This window comes from Lissotriton vulgaris, chromosome 12 (genome assembly GCF_964263255.1).
Source record: "Lissotriton vulgaris chromosome 12, aLisVul1.2, whole genome shotgun sequence".
Lineage (NCBI taxonomy): Eukaryota > Metazoa > Chordata > Amphibia > Caudata > Salamandridae > Lissotriton > Lissotriton vulgaris.
Window position 1 is genome coordinate 68,977,736 of NC_141700.1, and position 21,393 is coordinate 68,999,128.

The window sequence follows — 21,393 nt, forward strand, 5'->3', positions numbered from 1 at the left end:
GGCAACCGTATGCGAAGGCACTCTAAGGGGTGGCAAGAAGATATCGTAAGAATTAATTTTCCACTATCTGCAATGCCATACAATTGGTGTGTCCCCAGACTCCCACTTCATATAAAGCCACACTCAGACATTTGCCTTGTTAGGTCTTTGTCATTTTGTCAGGGGGGTTTCTGCCCAGTCTTATGACAAAGTTTTGTAGAACCATAGCTGATTTTTTAAATTGTAGCTTCCCAATAGAGATAGCATAGGTCCATGAGCCGTCTTTGTCAAATAATATACCTAGGTATGAAAACGTGGTTGTAAAACCAATATTTGTGGCCTTGATTTTCATATCTTGATAGGTTGCAGTTCTTCTCCCGCAGTTCATTATAATGTTTTAGATTGGTTGACTAAAGCACCTAGGCCCTGCATATAATCAACAGCATTTGTGAGAAAACTCTGTAGGCCCAGGGGAGTTTGAGTCATAAGAACGTGATCATCTGCATAGAGGAGGGTTGGCACAAGGCGATGTCCCACCTGCGGAAGATCTTTATATTGAGCGGCTAGCACAGCCCCTACACTATTCACATATAATGAAAAAGGAAGGGTGCTAGGACACAGCCCTATTTTATCCCTCTCTATGCTTTAGAATTATGTACATTACATTCTCTCCAGGTGCCATATCTAACCCTGGCTCTACATCCCGTATACAGCTCTCTTTAGAAAGTTAATGATCGATACTTCCACCCCCAAATGACTCATGATTACCCACAGCTTAGTGTGAATAACGCAATTGAAAGCCGATGACAGGTCAACAAAGGCCAGATAGATGTTCCTCTATTTGATCTAGGTATTCTTTTCGATTAGCATGTTCAAGTTCAAGCCCTACTCTATTGTCCCAATTCTGGGGCAGAAACCATATTGCAAATCTGACAAAATATCATAAGATTATATTCCGTCCTGTAACCTGTACAATATGATATGACCTGTTATCTTTGCTAAGGAATCAAGAAGGGAGATCAGTCTATAGCATGCAGGGTTAAAAGAATCTCCCTTTTTAAAATCGGGACGATAATTGATTCTGCCCACGTTTATAAATCAAACCTATATTGCAGCATGCCCTCAGTACCAGCATCACCCATAAAGGGGTGTTAGTCTTGTACAAATCCACTGGTATAGCATCAGGGCCAGGGGCTTACCCACCTTTACTTGCGTTTATTACTTTATTAACTTCCTTTAAACTAAAAGGGGTAACAGTAGAGGATGGGGGTGGCATTAGTGTCAGTATTATAAGTTATATGGCCCGTCTCTGGCATCTCAGTCGGAAGAGACTAGATCCCAGAAAAATGTTTTAACCATTCGTCTTCCAGGATCGCAGCCTCAATCCTAGGGCATTCCTCTGCTCTCAATCATAGAGAATTAATTACCCACCAGAACAAGTTATTGTAATTTTTAGTACTTACTTCATGCAAGGCTTCCCAAGCTTTCTCCCTCAACCATAGTCATTTTATTTCCTTGCCTAACTCCCTCATGCCAGGCATGACGAAAACAGGCATGCAAAATATTAAATGGTCCCCACACACAGGGAAAAAGCTCTCTGCTCATCAGGGTCATTTACTTTTTGACGAAGAGAGCTCCTGTTTTGGAAGTTCTTCTCTCTGACCAGGAAAAGGTTGTGCAGGTTCTTAAAATATTGTGCCCACTCTGCTAGTACCACCTCTGTGAAGGAAGTCATCATAAATGCACATCTCTCCAGATCAGAGAGATCCCTGCCATGAAGACTGTGATTTCTAGATATGGTTGGTGTTCTCCACCAGGGAAGGTAATGACATCCTTATAAAGGGCATGGCAGAATTGCGGGCCTCCGGTCAAAGGCTAAATAGGAGGCAATTTATAATTACAAATGTAAGCCCTTTAAGGCAGAATTCCTTACTATGTTGGGACAGAGAAGTGAAACTCGAGAGTTTGATAAGAAGAGTGTGACTGCTTATCATGTTAGTAACCACAGACTTTATGGAGCCCTATCTCTATTCTCTACCATATCATTATCAGAGATTTTATTTGCTGAGGTGTAGGTTCAACAAAGCTCATTTTTTGGTTTCTTACCCAAGTGATGCTCACTGTGAGTTATGTCCTTGTGACTCCTGTTCAGTTCATTCCACGTCACATTTCTTTCTTTTATGGAAATTGTATTCTATACCAAGGAGGCATTTTCTTATTCCATTGCTTAGGTATTTGAATATTAGAAGGTGCAGACCAGCTCTACTCTATTTACAGCTGCTGCAAACCAAATACATTTCCACAATGGCACATGCATTTATTTTTGTTGCTGTAAGACTGAGGAACATGGTGGGGAAGTACATTTTTAAAAGGTGGTCTATTTATTAAGTTGTAGAGGTGCGGAATTTGCCTTCTGTCCATTTATGATCTAGTCACGTTATGGTGTCAATCCTTGCTGTGGGACATCTGGCTGCTGATGAAACTTAAACCATTTGCTGCTGAGGACATATTATATTTGATCTTACAAACTGTTTTTATAATCCAATTGTTACAATGCATTGTAATCTTATGGTTTTTAATGCTATGTATTCTTTCATGGTTATTAGAAACTGAATAAAGATTGTCTGATTGACTGGCCCCATTAACAAACTGAACTCTTGTAAACATGTGACCTATTAAGTTGGCCCTGGCTTTCCACTATGCTTTAAGGAGGAAGAGAATCATTCCCTTGGTCTGAGATAAAAGTGAAAGCTCTGCACCTCCCAGGGATTGATAGATAGAAGTTTCCAAACTCATCAGAAGTATCAGTGCATTTGTAATCAGCCAGAAGGAGGAAGAGCTTTTTCCTGGCCTGAAGCAGAAGTTGGAGGCACTGCCTTTTATCCCCTTGCGTGCTTCTGTCGGCCAAAGGCTGTCGCACGCACTAACTTCGTATGCTGCGCACGTCCGTTGGCCGACCCGGCCCTGCCCACTCCGCTTAACCGCCGCCGCGGTTAAGGAGAGGCTGTCAACAACTTTGAGAAAGGAGAGAGACCTTTCTGCTTCACTGTGAGCAGCAGGGTCAGCTTTTCTGTGATCTGAGGGAAGAAAGTATGTTTTATATGTAGCCACCAGGTGAAGCCAGATCATTTCATAGCATGTGAGAGAAGTGGGAGTTTCTTCTTTGGTGCACAGATTAGATTGGGAGAAGGTAGTTTAAGGTGAGCAGGTGCTTTTCACATGTGCAAACTTATATTACTTATGCCAGTCTAAAACATCAACAAGAAGGGGAAACAAGTGGGAATGGAAATGTCTTCTGACTGAATCCAGATGGCATGCATCACAGCTCTGTGCTAGACTACTAGGAAAGTCAGAGAATGTGTGCACATTTTTGATTTTTGCATCTTTGAACATGATAATCATGCATGTTTACCAAGGGTGTTGGTAAAATTGGCTTAAGAGCCCCCCCGTTGTGACATCAAGAAAGGCAGCCAAAGTTGATCCCAATTTTTTAGAGTGACTACTGTCTTCTCTTTAGGTGAGAGGAGCTTGCATTGGTAGCAGCATTGAGTTATAATAGATGCACAGGCCCTTTTTTCCTATGTTCTTCAAAGGAGAGAATCCTATAGGATATTTTGATTTAGAGGTCTGCTAGTTTCCCTCAACTCGATCCTCTACTCTATCCCTGTGGGACATGGGTGGAGTGTTTGTTCACTACACATGTGGGAAGTAGGATGAGCAGGGAGTGTGAATGTTGTGCTTCATTGTATGGACAATAGGCATAGGGACCTAAATTGGATTTCGTTTGTATGGTTGGCTACACAAAATGGAGGGATTAGGTGAGGCTTTGTGAATACATTTGTTTAACCTGTAGGCACGTCAAGTGTTCTGATCCTTCCACTAGAGGTGTGAACTGTACCTAGTCTTTGGTGGCTGGTGGGTTTAGAATGAATATTCTGTCTTTTGTTTCACTTTGAGATTGAGCATTGGAAGGTCTCAACTCTTTCACCTGGAATGTGTCTGCAGTCAGTTGTCAGCAATTGGAGAACAGGGATGCCATTTCATTGCTTTTATTGTTTGACCTTGTGTTCTCTGTCAGGGTATTCTCAGCCCCAGACATCTTCTGTTGCACATGGGCTACGAAAGATGTGCAGTTAAACAGAAACTCACGAACTGGCATAAACCATTGCCTGAGAGGGATCTTGGAAATCTTTAAATGATCCGCTAATGTGCCTGGGCTGAGGTCAGTGACCACCAGCCTCAGTTTGCAGTTCGGGACTCAACTGAAACAAGGCCCTGCAAAGAGATCTGAAGACTGTCTGTAAGAAGAAGAAACTGCCTACTGCATCAAGGGGATTGCAGACTTCCTTCTCCAGAGGTGCACCTGCCTTTATGGAGCAATCGGCCCAGTCGCCTAGTGATTAGGTTCTCTGCATGGAACTTGTAACCTGCTCTTGCTAGTAGGGCTGCCTTAAGGTCCTCGGAGACAGGAGCTCACTTGCTTATCAGAAAGGGTACTTGAAATATGCTTTCAGAAGACTGTTACCTAAAAAAGAGGCTCACAACGCATCAACAAAGAAAACAAGATGTGCAGGTGAGACTAGAAATCTACAACGCCAAGCATTGTGTGTGGCTCAGGGTAAGGACCAATCTGCTCAAAACAGTGGTAAGCCCCCTTTGTCAATAAACTGCTACTTCAGTGGCCTGTTGGCCTAATCAGAACTAGGACTAGTTGAAAGGGAAGGTTATATACATGTAGCCCTAATTCTGCATCATATGCATCTTAATTGAAGTCATAAACATTGAATAACTCCCCGCTGCCTGTGCGGAACCTGGAACACCTTTTTAACATACATAAACTGTGGAGAAATTATCATTGGAGAATGTTCATCATTCAATTTAATTTCCCATGGATTCTCTGTGGAGTCTGTCAGAGAGGTCATGTTTTTTCTGAATGTTTGGAAGTCAATACTCATCTGTACAAGACACTATTGTCTAGACACAGATACTCAAGCTGAAGTAAGGTTGGTCAAGAAACACGTAGAAACCTGTTTAAATGATAAGAAGATATTTTGCTTTTCTGGATACAGACCATGTTTTTAGATCATATCCTACATTGAAAAATGGTCTTCTTTTCTTCCTGTCACATATGGCTGACAGCTGCGGAATTACCTTTTCTACGGCTTGCTAATTTATTCCACGTCTATGACTACCACGGAAGACCTTACGATGCAGAAGGAAAGGTTACATACCTGTAGTCCTGGTTCTGCAGCACAGTTATCTTCATTGAAGTCATAAACGACCCACCCTCCTCTCTGGCTGTGGAGGCATATGAGTTATAGTTCTTGTAAAAAACAACTGACTCTCACAGGTAAACTGCCATTGCAAGGCATTGTGGGTAGGAAGGCTTCTCAGGTTCTTAAAGGAGAAGCCTTTTTTTCTTTGCCAGCGTAAGCATATCAGGCTGCATTTTCTCTTCATGCTCTTTATGTCAAAGGTACCTTTTTTTACCATGGCAAATTATGTACATTAAAAAGCTACTCAGCAACTTCAACTATTTTATCCAGCATTCAGAAAGAAAATGACATCTCTGACAGACTACACTGAGAGTCCATGGGAAATTAAATCCAATGATGAGCATTTTCCAAAGATGATTTATTCAAAGTTTAAATTTGTTAAAAAGGTGTTCTGGGATCCGAGCAAGCAGTGGGGAATAATTCAATCGTTATGACTATCAGTGAAAATCCTATGATGCAGAATGTATGTTATGTCTGCGTAATCTGACATCATTTTGTGTTATACTTGCTACACGAAATCCCGCTATTGTGCCACATCATATAATTATGTGCTATTTACAGCACACAGTTAGCATTAGTGGATGGGAAAAGAAGAATGCCATGAACATGAGTAGCTGCTTGTGTAACTTGTGCTTTTTGTGTTACATGTTTGCAATACATGAGTCGTCAATGCCTAAAATGGGCAGGAGGATGCATTTCACACTAAATATAGCACCAAATGCTGACCTAATTATGCAAACGTTTTCCTAAATATTGTGTAGTTACGCAAAAGCAAATTATGCACACTTCACAGACCCCTAATCGGAAGCTCTGAGCCCCACTCAGTTCCACCTTTTGGCCTGAATCAGTAGGTATCACAGAGGTTGCCAGGTGTGACAGGACATTGAATCCATAGAGCATATCTGGATTAACACAGTGTTTGTGGAGAAGTCAGCAGTTCTGACCTTACTGCAATTACTCATAAGTTTTGTGCTGTATTTTGTGAGAGTGAGCAGGCTGCATGCACGTCAGCAGAGGCATGAGAATACTAAGGTGGCCCAGGTGGTGTCCAGCCTACCACCAAATGTCAGGTGCATATATTTTGAAAGGATATTACTACGTCGTAAGACACCCCAACAACTAACATGAAATGCATACTTCATAATAAACAAGCACATCTATTTGCACCTCAGAGATCAACATTATAGAGATGTCCTTTATAATGTGTTTCCTACTGTCAGTGTCGACAGGCAGTAGTATTTTTGTTTGTGAAAACACACGGATGTAGCCAATAGAAAGTGTCATATTAATTACAAAAAACGTTTGTCGAAGCCTGTAGGCAACATTTTATTAATGGGGACAAGGTGTCAAAACCGATGGACAGTGACTTATTGATTATGAAAATCTTTTCTCAAATCCAATTTATAGGTAAGTATCTGTGTATTCTGTAGAGCCTGGATTACATTGCTCATTATTTCACCTTTATGTGTGATATTTAGCTGTGTGTACATTAAAATATTTTCTTTTTAAAGTAAAAACACTGTCTGAAGTGGTAGTGTTATTGATCATTATTATCCCAGTTCGATTTTCCAGTCTGCATCACCTACCTGAGTAAGCACCAAACTGCTCTGTATTTCTCTTTGTGGATCATGTGCTTTGGGGGTGTTTATAGTGGTCAGTTTTGTGTCCTATATAAAGGTGGTCCCAGAAAACTAGAAATAAATACTCCCAAACGACACAATTGAACCCCAGTAATGCCTTATATGCCCTACGACTGCCTTAACCAGTTCCCCCAAAAAGTTTTAATAGATCCTCAAAGGGTAGCATTCCCACAAGCTATGCAAAGTAGTATGCAATTGTTTATTGGTATTGTAATTGCATTTATATAGTGCTTGCTACACCCGATGAGGCTCTGAAATGCTTTCCGAGTAGCATGCAACTCCGGGGTCCCAGTGTGAGTGGTTAATACTGTTCATTTGTAATTTAATTATATAATTTGTTCTCTTCAAATGGAACCTTTCTCATGTAGTATTCTAGGATTCTTGTGGTCGGAGTTTACAGATTTCAGTCTTGTGTTCGTCACATGGTGCCCTTTCATTCATAAAGCTGCAGTGATTGGGATAGATTGAAAGAGGATAGGATTACGTTTAGAAATCGAAGGCTTATGTTTAAATGAACGAATTAGGTTATTAGATTGTAAGGCTAACATCATGGCTACTAAAAGAGTTTGAGCAGTCATACAGTCTTTTGCAGCCTGCTCAAGGAAAATCAGCAGATTGATAATAATAAGTGCCTAAAGGTGTATATAGGGCCAAAAGGTCTTTGTTGTTTTAGCAGAGGATGATCTATAAGAGTAGGGCAGGCGACAAAGGTAGATCAGGCCGGAACAGCAGCGGAAAAGCGAGGAGAAGTCCACAAGGGGAAGGCTTTGAAGGAAGCCGCCCCCATTGCTGACATGTGACATGCCGATCATTGCTAACACAAACACTCAAAGGCCATGCTTCAAAGCGCAGAGCATAAACAATGAGAACCTGATTTCGATCTAGCTTATGCCAGACCATGAGATCTTGGCCCCACTATGGTCAGCACTGAAGTGCGTGTTACACAACTGTAGATCTGAAGCCAAACATGAGGCATCATGAGTTGGACATACTTATGGTGACTGAAATGTGGGTACATCAACCCTCCACCCCTCTTATGGATATATGTCTTAGTTCCCCTCAACTTCACCATCAAGCATATTGATGATCTGCAGCATCTGCAGCATCATGACTGGGTGGATTGCAGTTATTCACAATAACCCCTTGCATGTTAAAAAAAAAACTCCTTGCATGTTAATCTCTTCCCAGTGGACTGTGTCATATTTACAAATACATGGGTGTTGAAATCCTCATAGCAGGCAGATCACTAGCTACACAGCACCTCATATACCATCCTCCAGATCAGTTAAATAAATAATGGAAACAATTACAGTACACACTATGCTACATCCTAACACCGTCTTTCTAAGGGATTTCAGCATGCACTGGAGCCATGAGAGCAACATGCAGGTTTTCACTCTAAAGCACTTCTTCACTGATCTAAACCTTGTGCCTGCACAAGCCCAAGACCCAAGGAACAAGCACTGAGCACAGACTTTATCAACTCAAATGACTGGCCAGACCATCATTCAATTACATTCCAAATCACAGCGCACACACTGAAAGCAAAAAGCCATGAGATCAACACAATCACTAGGTGAGAGATGCCAGAAACATGAACATAGAGTATCTTTCATCTCTATGCAGAAGGAACATTACAACCCCATGTGAATTAACAGAGCACTACAACCAAACAATGGCATACATAATGGAGGTAGTAGCCCTACTCCGCCACAAAAGCAACGTATACCATCCCTAGTACAACCAAAATCTAAATGAAGAAAGGAGGAGTCTTAGACTTGCAGAGAGATTATGGATGCACAAACATCGAAAATACATGAAAAAAAGATACAGGAGCTAAGAAAAAGCTATGAATAGTTCGTACAGAATCCCAACGCATCCTTCTTCAGATCACAACATGATAGCGTAAGAAACCGACCTTCGAAAATTGTCAAACAACAAACCTCAACAAACATGTCAACCATGAAAGCAACAACCCAACATAAAGCTGTGAAGCTTTCTCAACGTCTTTCGAAGAGAAAATAATGAAGATTGACTAGTCAGTCACCATCTACAGAGAAAGGATACAGGACTTAAACATCAGCATTCACCCCTACTCAACAGAAAATTACAATGTTTGAGAAAGACTGAACTCTCAACCATCTCTCCAAAACCAAAAGTCAGGCAATCTGGAATGGTTTCAAAACCCTCAGCGAAGAAGAGATCCACAATATCATAGTTTTTCTGAAACCAACTTCAGATTTTAATGACCCAATCATTTCTACTTTCCTAAAGGAGTTTAGTCAACTTTTCTCCTCCCTTTGGGTGATGATTGGAAACTCATTTCTAACCCCAACCCACCATCCCAATCCCTGAAGATGTGTCAGGTAATACCACTCCTGAAAAACAACAGTGGCGGACCTGACAGATGTCAATAAATGTCGTCCAGTGTCAAATGTCTCCATCCTTGAGAAACTTTCAAAAATATGTTCACAACCAATTCAATTCGGTCATCACATTGAACAGTTCAATTTACTCGACAGATTCCAGTCAGGATTCAGGTCAGGTCACAGTACAGTAGGTGCCACACTACATATCATATAAAATGCTACAGAAAATCCTAGACAATAACAATTCCTTTCTACTCATCATCCTCAACTTCTCCTCAGTATCCGGCATGGACAATCACAGCAATCTGTTAAAATTAATAAAACGCAGACTGAGATTGGCAGGAAAGGTCCTCAATTGTTTTGCATTTTTTTCTACAAATCTAATCACAGTGAATCACAGTGAATGAAATTGAATAGCTCATTATTAACCACAATCCCATTGAGACTAGGAGTCCACCATCTCCCACACACTCTTCCAGCACTATATGGAAACGTTGACAGAGATCCTGAAACAAGCAACCCTTGTATACCACATGTATGTAGGACGTTCTGTTGGGCACCTGGTCCAAGCCCTCCACAGTGTCCCCTGTGGATCGGAACGTGTCCCGACGCCACCGCCCGGCTCCGGACGACCCTTGCTTTCTGTCCGTGCACCCCACCCCCGAGAGCCTAGTGATCCAGGCCTCTACGTCCCAGACCGCATTCCTGACCTCTCCCCCGGATCGGGAATCCAAAAGGTTTGATCAGTTTGGGAAGAAACTGTTCTCCTCATTAAGTTTGGGGTTGCGGTCTATCATCACCACTTGCCTTTTGGGCCGTTATACCCACTCTTTGTGGGACACGGTTGCGGACGTGCTGCCCCAGTGCCCGGAGGAGGCCCAGGCCCGGCTCGCCCAAGCCCTTGCGAAAGGGCAGGATGTGGCGCGTTATTCCATCAGGTGTGGACTGGATACCACGGACTCGCTGGGAAGGGCGATTTCCATGACTGTTGCGGTTCGCCAATTTCTTGGAGGATGTCCAGTTCACGCTCATTGACATGCCCTTCGATGGCCGTCGCGTATTTGGCGACAAAGCAGACAGTTAGCTTGAGCGTTTTAAGGACTCCAGGGCTACGGGCAAGTCCTTGGGCCTGTCGGGCCAGCGCCAGCAAACTTTTGCTTTTGGCCCCTTTCGTGGCCAAGGAAGGGGCACCCCCACATGTCCTGCCAGCCACAGGCTGCAGAATCAGCCTCAACGCGGCCACGGACGTGGTAACCGCCATGGCAGTGCCGGGGGACAATTGCAAGATCAGTCCACATCCGCTCCCGCAGCATCTGCCTCAAACCCTTCGTAGTCCGACCTTTCAGGCCCATTTGACGCCAGTGGGGGGCAGGGTTCGCTCCATCACGTAGGAGGGGTGGGTGCTGCAAATTGTCGGAGGTGACTCGTTCAGCCATGCCACCGCATGTCGGGGGATCACTTGCAACTTCTGCAGGAGGAATTTATGGCCCTCTTGGCCAAGGGGGCCATCGAGCGCGTTCCTGGGCCAGAAGTAGGATGTGGTTGCTACTCCCACTACTTTCTGGTGCCCAAGAAGGGCAAAGGAGGCCTACGCCCTATCTTGGACCTCCAGAGCGTCAACGGCTTCCTCCGGAATGAGAAGTTCAACATGCTGACTTTAGCTCAGGTCCTAACTGCCCTAGACCCTGGAGACTGGATGGTGGCGTTGGACTTGCAGGACGTATAGTTCCACATCCCCGTCCTGCCGGCTCACCGGCGCTACGTGCGCTTCACGGTAAGCCACGAGCACTTTCAGTTTACTGTGCTCCCCTTCGGCCTTACCAGTGCCCCTCGGGTGTTCACGAAAGTGATGGCGGTGGTCTCAGCTCATCTGCGCAGATCAGGGGTTCCAGTCTTCCCCTATCTCGACGACTGGTTGTTGAAGGCGGGCTCACCCCAAACAGTTGTTTCCCACGTCCAGACTACGGCCGACCTCCTGAGACACCTCCGGGTATTTGTTAGCGCTTTAAAAATCGCGAAAATAAATAAATAAATAAACTCGCTGGGGTTCTCCATCAACGTGCCGAAGTCGCACTCGTGCCTCTCTCAGAAGCTCCTTTTCATCGGAGCAGTTCTGGACTCGGCGCAGTTTCGGCTTTATCCCCCCGAACAGCGGGTTCGGGATATTCAGGCTCTAATTCCGATCTTTCAGCCTTTATCCAGAGTTTCGGTCAGGTTGACGCTGCGGCTCCTGGGGCTGATGGCCTCCTGCATCCTTCTGGTACATCACACCAGGTGGCGGATGCAGGCTCTGCAGTGGGACCTGAAGTTTCAGTGGGCACAGCATCAGGGCAACCTGTTCGACCATGTCCTGATCTCGGATGGCACTGCGAGTCAGTTGCAGTGGTGGCTCACGGACCGCGATTGGGTCGGCGGCAGATCCCTCTCCCTACCTCAACCGGAGCACGTAGTAGTGACGGATGCATCCCTCCTGGGATGGGGGGGCCACATGGGTGAGGGGGAGATCAAAGGCCTCTGGTCCACATGAAACTTCTGGAGCTGCGGGCGATCCGGCTTACACTGAAAGCATTCCTCCCCTCTGTCCGGGGGAGTGTTGTGCAGGTGTTCACGAACAACACCACCGCCATGTGGTACTCCAACAAACAGGGCGGGGTGGGTTCGTGGACCCTGTGCCAGGAGGCTCTGCGCCTCTGGCAGTGGCTGGAACATCAGGGCGTGACCCTGGTGGTTCAACACATGGCAGGTTCCCTGAACACCAGGGCGGACGAACTCAGCTGCCGGTGCATGATGGATCACGAATGGCGTCTGAACTCGGATGTGGCGCAAGGCCTCTTTCAGCAGTGGGGAGAGCCTTGGTTAGATCTATTCGCCACAGAAGAGAACGCGCAATGTCATCAGTTCTGCGCGTTGGAGTTTCCAAGGCGGCACTCGCTCGGAGATGCTTTTCGTCACGAGTGGAGTTGCGGTCTGTTGTACGCCTTTCCGCCTATACCACTTCTGCCCAGAGTGCTAAAAAAGTCAAGCGAGACCGGGCACAAGTCATCCTTGGGGCTCCGGACTGGGCACGAAGATACTGGTATCCCAAGCTACTCAGCATGTCAGTCGATCCCCCGATTCTTCTGCCTCTTCAGGAGGACCTTCTTTCGCAGCAGCAGGGGACCGTCCTCCACCCGAACCTGTCCAGTCTCCACCTACATGCGTGGAGATTGAGCGGCGACAGTTGAGGTCATTTGACTTGCCTCCTGAAGTCTGTGATGTGATTCTGGCAGCCAGGCGTCCCTCCACAAAATCGGTTTACCCCTGCAGGTGGAACAAATTTGTGGCAGCACAGCAAAGGTTGTGGACCCACTCTCTGACCCCCTTTCAGAGGTTCTCCTCTTTTTTCTTTCTTTTTTCTCTTGCCCAGCAGGGCTCTGCTCTGGGCACTATCAAAGGCTACCTCTCGGCCATATCAGCCTACTTGAGGCTTCCTGATCAGCGTTCTCTTTTCAAGTCCCCTGTTGTAAATAGATTCTTGAAGGGCATCACGCACATTTTTCCTCCTGTTCCTTTTGTGATACCTCAGTGGGACTTGAACCTTGTACTGACGTATCTGATGTGCGCTCCCTTTGAGCCACTTCATAACTGTCCTCTACGTCTTCTGACTCTTAAAACTGCATTTCTGATGGCCATCTGCCAGGAGAGTGAGTCAGCTCCAGGCTCTATCTTCTAAACCAGTGTGAGGAAAATCCCAGGACGTCTAATGTACACTGTGAACACTCGGGATGGATCAGTAATCGAGTAGGGAAATAAAGAATTTAACAATATCTATATAAAATATATATCTTTAATGAGTATTTGTTTAAAAACAACATGTAAAATATGACCACGAGGTCAAACCATATAATAAAAGTAAACAATAATTCAATGACATACAGTTCTAATAATCAAACAACATAAAATTCATAATCAGTACATGAAAATTGGACACAAAAATGCATGTAGTACGTCAAATATTAAAAAGGAGCATAGGAACTCGACGCGCGTTTCGGCAGTAACCCGCCTTCTTCAGGAGACATAGAATAAATCAAACATTGGACGCTCTATCCATGCAGTAACAATATTGGAAGGTGACACCTTCGTAGTTTGAATGGGATGAGTATAGTTTCAAGGTGAGGATAGTCCTTCGTATTTTCAGTGAAGTAGGCGATGTACGTAGCGCAGATATAGACGGTTAAAAAAGCGATGGTCACAAAAATAGATCAGCCGTCTCTTAGGAAAATAGACAAGGGGCGGACAGCAGGATGGTGCTGCTCCTACGCTCGTGTTGTGGGGACCCGACCTCCACGGAAATCGATTTCCGTGGAGGTCGGGTCCCCACAACACGAGCGTAGGAGCAGCACCATCCTGCTGTCCGCCCCTTGTCTATTTTCCTAAGAGACGGCTGATCTATTTTCTGTGTGAAGGTTGGATCCCCACTAAACGAGCGTTGGAACAGCACCACCCTGCTGCCCGTATATTGTTCATGTTTTTAAGAGACGGCTGAGCTACTTTTTATGTGGAAGTAGGACCCATACATCTCGAGCGTCGGAACAGCACTACATTGCTGTCCGTCCATTGTTTATTTATTTAAGAAATTACTTTTATCCGTCCTATACCGAGCAAGATTCACCGGATCACAATCCTGGTGCATTGCATAAATATCAAAGTATCACTGTGACCATCGCTTTTTTAACCGTCTATATCTGCGCTACGTACATCGCCTACTTCACTGAAAATACGAAGGACTATCCTCACCTTGAAACTATACTTATCCCATTCAAACTACGAAGGTGTCACCTTCCAATATTGTTACTGCATGGATAGAGCGTCCAATGTTTGATTTATTCTATGTCTCCTGAAGAAGGCGGGTTACTGCCGAAACGCGCGTCGAGTTCCTATGCTCCTTTTTAATATTTGACGTACTACATGCATTTTTGTGTCCAATTTTCATGTACTGATTATGAATTTTATGTTGTTTGATTATTAGAACTGTATGTCATTGAATTATTGTTTACTTTTATTATATGGTTTGACCTCGTGGTCATATTTTACATGTTGTTTTTAAACAAATACTCATTAAAGATATATATTTTATATAGATATTGTTAAATTCTTGATTTCCCTACTCGATTACTGATCCATCCCGAGTGTTCACAGTGTACATTAGACGTCCTGGGATTTTCCTCACACTAGTTGTTACCCTGCCCTAGGAGTCTATATACTACCCAGGGGGTCCTTGTTGTCTTCATCTATCTTCTAAACCTCCTTTCCTCTCTGTCCATCCGGACAAGGTTGTTTTGAGGTCTTATCCTTCTTTCCTGCCCAAGGTGGTTACAGCCTTTCATATCGGGCAGTCTATCACCTTGCCCACGTTCTTTCCACCTCCGCATCCCTCTAAGAGGAAGAGAGGCTCCACTGTCTGGACCCAAAATGTGCGCTCTCCTTCTATCTAGACCGCACACACCAGTTCCGGGTGGACGACCAGCTCTTTGTTGGTTACGTGGGCGCTAAGAAGGGACGGGCAATGCACAAATGGACCATCTCTCGGTGGGTCGCCTTGTGCATCAAGGTTTGCTATTCCTTGGCGACGAAGGAGCCTCCTGTAGGGCTGCGTGCCCATTCCACTCGGCCCACTGCAGCTACTACTGCCCTGGGTCGGGGAGACCACTTGCAGTACAACTTTCAGGCAGCTACTTGGGCCTCACTGCACATGTTTGCTAGGCACTACTGCCTGGACAGCCAAGTCCGGAGAGATGGCTTTTTCGGCCGTTCCGTTCTCCAGGACTTTCTGGTGGGATCTTGGTTTGCTGACCCACCACCTGGGTTGGTCTTGCTGGGGTATCTATTCTAAGGTAAGGAATCTAACACTAACCTGTTTCTTTCAGATGCACAAGTTACTTACCTTCGGTAACGATATATCTGTAAGAAACAGTGGTTAGTGTTAGATTCCTTACCGCCCCACCCATCCTCCCCGTTCTGCGAACCGATATCTAGGGTTAAGGTATCTCCCTTTGAGGGACCTAGTTTCATGGCACCAGTGTCGGTTTCTATCATGGCTTTGCATTCCTGGTGCGGAAAGCTATGTACAGAACTGACGTCAGCGCGCGAGGGCGGCGTCTAAGTACTCCGATGACGTATTCCCGGCGATCACGACACCTACGACAGACGCGGAGCCGCAGACGACGCTTACCGACTCGCAAGGGTACTGCTGACAAAAACTTTCCGGATCCGAGCCTGACGCCTGGGGATATTCTAAGGTAAGGAATCTAACACTAACTACTGTTTCTTACAGACATATCGTTACCGAAGATAAGTAACTTGTGCATTAATTAGTAATTTTATTCATTAATTTTTTTTATTTAATCATTTATACTGTTAATTGTGTTAATTATTTTGTTATTCATTTTTAATTGGTTATTAATAACTAATTGGTGATTATGTTAATTGTGTAATTTTTTGTGTAGCGGGTGTGGTTTTATAGGGGAGTAGGATGAGAAGTAATGTAATTATAATTAATTATTAATAATTGTATTAATTAATAAGTATTTAATTCATATTTTATATTGTTAATTGTGTTAAAATGTTATTAATTAGCATTAGTTATTAATTGGATATTAATTACTAATAAATAATTGGTAAATATGTTGTGTTATTTTGTTTATGAGTTGGTTGTGGGTTTATAGGGGAGTAGGGTGGGAAGTAATTTAATTAAAAAACATATTCTTTTTTATATACAATATTTATTTAACGTTATTTTATAGTGTTAATTGTGTGAACTAATTTATTCTTGATTGTTTTTAATTTGCTTGTTAATTGTTAGTTAATTAATCAATTGTTAAATAATTATGTTAATTGTGTAATATTTTACAATATTGGTGGTGACGTTTATAGGGGAATATAGTGGGAGGTAAATTATTTAAAAAAAAATTATTATTTGTTAATTAATGTCAATTATTTTGCAGGAGTTACACTTGGTGGAGTGGGAATAGTAAATTATTCCCTCCCGCTATCCAACACTTTCTCTACTGTTGCACTCGCTGGAGTGGGAATAGTAATTTTTACCTAACCGCTATCCTACACTTTCCCTACTGTTGCACTCACGAGTGGGAATAGTAATTTTTACATACCTGCTATCCAACACCTTCCATGCTGTTGCACTCACTAGAGTGGGAATAGTAATTTTTACATACCTGCTATCCAACACCTTCCATGCTGTTGCACTCACTAGAGTGGGAATAGTAATTTTTACATACCCGCTATCCAACAGTTTCTCTACTGTTCCATTTGCTGTAGTGTAGTGGGCTGTAGTGGGAATAGTAAATTATTCCCCTCGGCTATCCAACACTTTCCCTACTTTTGCACTTTCTATTATGGTAATAGTAATTTTATCCTCTGCGCTATCCAACATTTCCCCACTTTTATAGGTAATGTAGTGTAATTGAAAATATATATATATATATATACATTTTAATATTTTAATTTAATATATATATATATTATTTTTATATTTATATTACAGGTTTATATACATATATATATATATATATTCATAACTTTTCTTATGTTTCTAAAATTGTATAATTAAATAAAATAATTATTTATTAATATGATTAAGTAAATATATATTAAAAAAGTATGCTTTTTATATTACATTTAGCATTTTTTAAATTTTTACATAATTCTAACTGTTTTTAATAATTATATTTATTATTTAATTAAATTTATATTATTTTTAAGACATTTAAAAAAAACGATATTTTAAACGATATTTTGGTTTTGATATTTTTGTACTTATCATTGTAGAGATATTCTGTCGAACGATATTGTGGACTCGATATTCCTGTAGCTCGATATTCTGTCCGTTGTTATTCTGTCAGTGATTCACGCCCAAAATTGCAAACCCTTCATCATCAACTCAACTTAATCCTTTGGTTCAACCTTGGATAAAAACCTAAACATGCAGGCATACTCCAACTCTTAAAAAACCCATTAAAGACTCGTTTGTTTATATAAGTAGTGTGCCATCTTCCCACAATTCTTGTCAGCACTGCAAAGCCTGTTTCTGGGTAGCCATGTGCTCTACTGAAACTGGAAAATTAATAAATAAATAAATAAAACGTTGTCAGCATAGGAAGCTGAGACCGTTCATCCCAACACCAATCTTCGAAATAGCAGTACAATCTATAGTCATTTACAGAACAGAAGATGCCTGTGTTCACTGAATTGAGTTACCTAAATCACAAACGCCACCACTCAAGGTGATCCTCAATGCGGCAGTGGGATTGATAACAGGCAAAAGAGTTTTCCCTTATCATGCCCTATCTCAATTCTTCCAATTGACGCTCATTCAAAGTCAAGAACCAGCTGACAATAGCTTGCCTAACGCACAAAGCCCTGTACTATCAATCAGTCAATCAATCAATCGGAGTACTTGTAAAGCGCGCTACTTACCCGTGAGAGTCTCAAGGCGCTGAGGGCAGGGGGTGCCGCTACTGCTCGAAGAGCCAGGTCTTGAGGTGTCTTCTGGGGAACTTAGGTATTTAGCAGAAAAGTTAATAATCTTAGAGGGCAGCCTCTCGCGTCAGAGTGCAAACTTCCTCCTGCTTGAGCCTCCCAGAGTCAGAAAAATGAAAACCTACGCACACTCCTTCTCAGGAGCTGCTCAGGAAATTTGGAATTCTCTCCCTCTGGAGATTTGGTCAAACACATCAAGCTCCATTTTCAAGAAAGAGGATCAAAAGGATTTAAATAAAAGATTCCTACCTTAATGGTAAAGTAAAAGATGATGCGCTGGAGTGGATTAAATCCTTCCTCACCAACAGAACCTTCCAGCTCCATTGCCCGCCTTTCAAATCATCCTCTCGGATCGTGAGCTATGGGGTTCCACAGGGCTCTAGTCTGAGCCCTACTTTGTTTAACATCTACATGGAACCCCTAGCTCAAATCATAGAGAATTTCGGTGTGGGCATAGTTAGCTATGCCGATGATACGCAGCTCATGTTCAAGCTTACCCCGGATACTGATAAGAACGCTTCTAACTTCTCGGAGTGCATGACTGCTGTCGCCGGATGGATGGACAGTAACTGCCTCCGGCTGAATGGTGACAAAACTGAGGTGTTAGTAATAGGAAATAAAACCTCCCTTTGGTCCCAAGCATGGTGGCCCACATCGCTTGGTGAATGCCCTCAACCGGTCGAGAAAGTCAAGAACCTCGGGATCATGATCGACTCTGACCTTTCAGGTAAATCCCAAGTTCATAAGATCATTGGCAAATGCATCGGAACACTAAGAATTCTTAGGAAAATCATCGACCTAATACCGATTACAGCCAGGAAAACCATCGTACATGCTCTTGTCACACCTCACCTGGACTACGGGAATGCCCTTCTGCTAGGCATTAACCAAAAACTCCTACACCAGCTGCAATGTGTACAGAATGCAGCCGCCCGATTGGTACTAGGCCTTTCGAAAAGAACCTCGGCCAAGACAGCACTGTCCAAACTGCACTGGCTTCCCGTAAGGGAAAGAATAAAATTCAAGAGTCTCTGCCATGTCCACAGGATAGCCCACAACAAAGGCCCCTCATATCTGAGAAGCCTCATGACCATTCATCGTCCTATTCGCCATTTGAGGTCTTCAGGAATGTCCCTCTTCAAACTGCCCCGCGTTCAAAAAGCAAAAATCGGTGGCCGATCCTTTTGTTATCTAGGAGCGAAACTCTGGAACGCTCTTCCGATTCACTTAAGAATGGAACCCTCTGAAACTCTTTTCAGAGCGAATTTAAAAACCCACCTTTTTCCTCAATAACTCCGGCCCCTTGTTCCCTCCGACATAACCTTCGGATGAGAGTTTTCAGCATTTAGCGCGGGGATACACAGTTGTGCAGCCATGCGCTTAATAAATGTTTTTATTATTATTATTATTATTATTATTAATGATCTGAACCAAAGACAATCTATGGACAGCTTGACTCCTGGGCCTAACCAATCGCCCAGACACAGGCTACAGGAATGCCCCTGGTACTCCTTGTACAGCAACCTGGGATGACGATCGATCATTATGATGGCGTTTGCATTCAAAATGGAGATGTTTTTGTACAGCACCCGGTTATCAGGAGAGCAAACATGGAGGAAGCACCTGATGGTTTTTGTCTGAGGTGCTGCTGTGAGAATATATGTGACATAACGGGTTATGATTTGTTGTATGTAGAGTGCGCTTATACCCTACAGTCATGTTTGAGCTTTATCAAACTCTTTAAATAATAAAGAAAGAAAAGGTTAAAAGGAGGAAGTCAGGCTTAGTATCATACAGGGGTGGACAATCAGTACAGACTGTATAAAAATGTCATGCTTAAGAGTCGCTGTGCTCTTCCTTGGGGCTTTGAAGTGGTGCAGGGTAGTCAGAGCTGCTGTTTTTTGTATTGGTCTTCGTCAGTAGGTCTTACTGATGTTCACATTGGGAGTGACTGACACCTGCCCTTCTTCTGGTTCAGACAAGAGAAAGGTGATTTTGTATCTTTATATGTGCAAGTAGTCATTGACAGATAAATTGTAGACTTCACAAAATTATTTTCTGCAGCCCAAATGAATAAAAACAACAGTGCAAGAGAATATGCTCAAAACCTGCACTCCTCAATTCAGAATTCAGACAACCCTGCCTCATAATTTGGTCTTCCATGTCACACAATCTTTGTAACCCTGACACTGGTAAAGTCCTGCAGTGTTGGAGGTTGTCGCCATGAAAAAATCCATATTTTTCAAGAATCTCCAACATTTGTTTAGCATCCTAAGTCTCAACAAAGCAAGGAAGGTGGTGTGACAGCCCTTAATTTGTATTTCAAATAACGTCCTGGATCCAGATGCATAAATTTGCACCTCTGTAGGATACTTTTGCACCAACATTTGCACAAATATACTGTTGCCAAAATGATAAATGCACTAACTGGGGTGAAGGTGCTACTTTAGTTAGGTCGTTTGGTGCAAATGTCGATTTTGCACGGGTTGTCAGGCTAAATTAGCTATAACCCATGCAGTGTTAGGTAATAAGTAATGCAGACTTTGAGGTTTTAATAATATAGGACTGATCTTGTATCTCTAAAGCCAGCTTGTGTCACCTGCATAGTCTTAGGCTAGCATGAAAATGTTTCAGAATGATTTTCAGAGACAGTGTTGCAAGCCATTTCCCTGTCTTGTTGGTCTACGCATGATCTTTACCACAAGCCCTAAAAGTGTAGAAGGATTACCGCGGATGACCATACCTGCTCCAAGAGGCCCATGGCGAGAACTGGAAATGCAGTGAATACCACAGCATATAAAGCGATGAACCAACTGTCGTACACCATCTAAACGAGAGATGAAGACACAGGAATCAAATCAATGCTCACTTGTAGTTGTTTCACTCATCCATAGCCATGCGTTTCCATAACTATGTTCACACACCTGCCACTCTAAATAGATACAGTAATGAGCATTGAAAAACAAGCGTTCTGAAAATGCACAACTCAGCCGACACATTAGGGTGGAGGAGCTATGTCCCGCATATGGTACTAGAATATTGTGGCCAAAATATATCTTGACAAAAATACTAGGTCCTAAATACTGTTTACAAAAAGGTCACCGCACTGGGCTTAATACTATAAAATCTACACCTAAATGAGCGCTATTTATATGTGTAGGATATTTATGTCAGCCAATATTTTTGTTTTCCTTTCAATGGCATCCTTCTGCATCTATGGCGTCATCGAATTCCATGCGCAAAACTTTAAAAGCCATACCAAGATTTGGAGGTCTAAATACCACTATGCTTGCTGTAAATGACATCTGGAGAAATGAAAGTCTGTAAGTAATCCAAGTAGCAGTTAAACTCGTGAGCCTCGCTGTTATCAGAGAGCCAACTAGTATGCAGAGCAGCCAGTGGTGTTTGTAAGAGTTTGAATCTTGGTGCAAGAGTGAAACGGGAACAACCCTGTACGTCTGACAGGTAAACAACGCTCAAAGGCTCTGAAGCTGGCAGTCAAAATGTACATTTATGTAAGCTGTAATTTTGAATAATTCTGGGATTTTTCTGCATTTGTTAGATCACCTAAATGAAGCACTTCCTGAATCAGTA

General features: G+C 43.0%; 1 protein-coding gene across 1 annotated transcript in view; it reads right to left on the reverse strand.

Moving 5' to 3' along the window:
- The window catches only part of ATP8B3 (ATPase phospholipid transporting 8B3), a 379,813-nt gene that overhangs the window by 39,782 nt on the left and 318,638 nt on the right, over positions 1-21,393 (reverse strand). Inside the window, exon 24 of the mRNA XM_086947162.1 lies at positions 20,543-20,626. Within this exon, the coding sequence (XP_086803288.1) occupies positions 20,543-20,626 (84 nt within the window). The remainder of the gene's footprint in view (positions 1-20,542; positions 20,627-21,393) is intronic.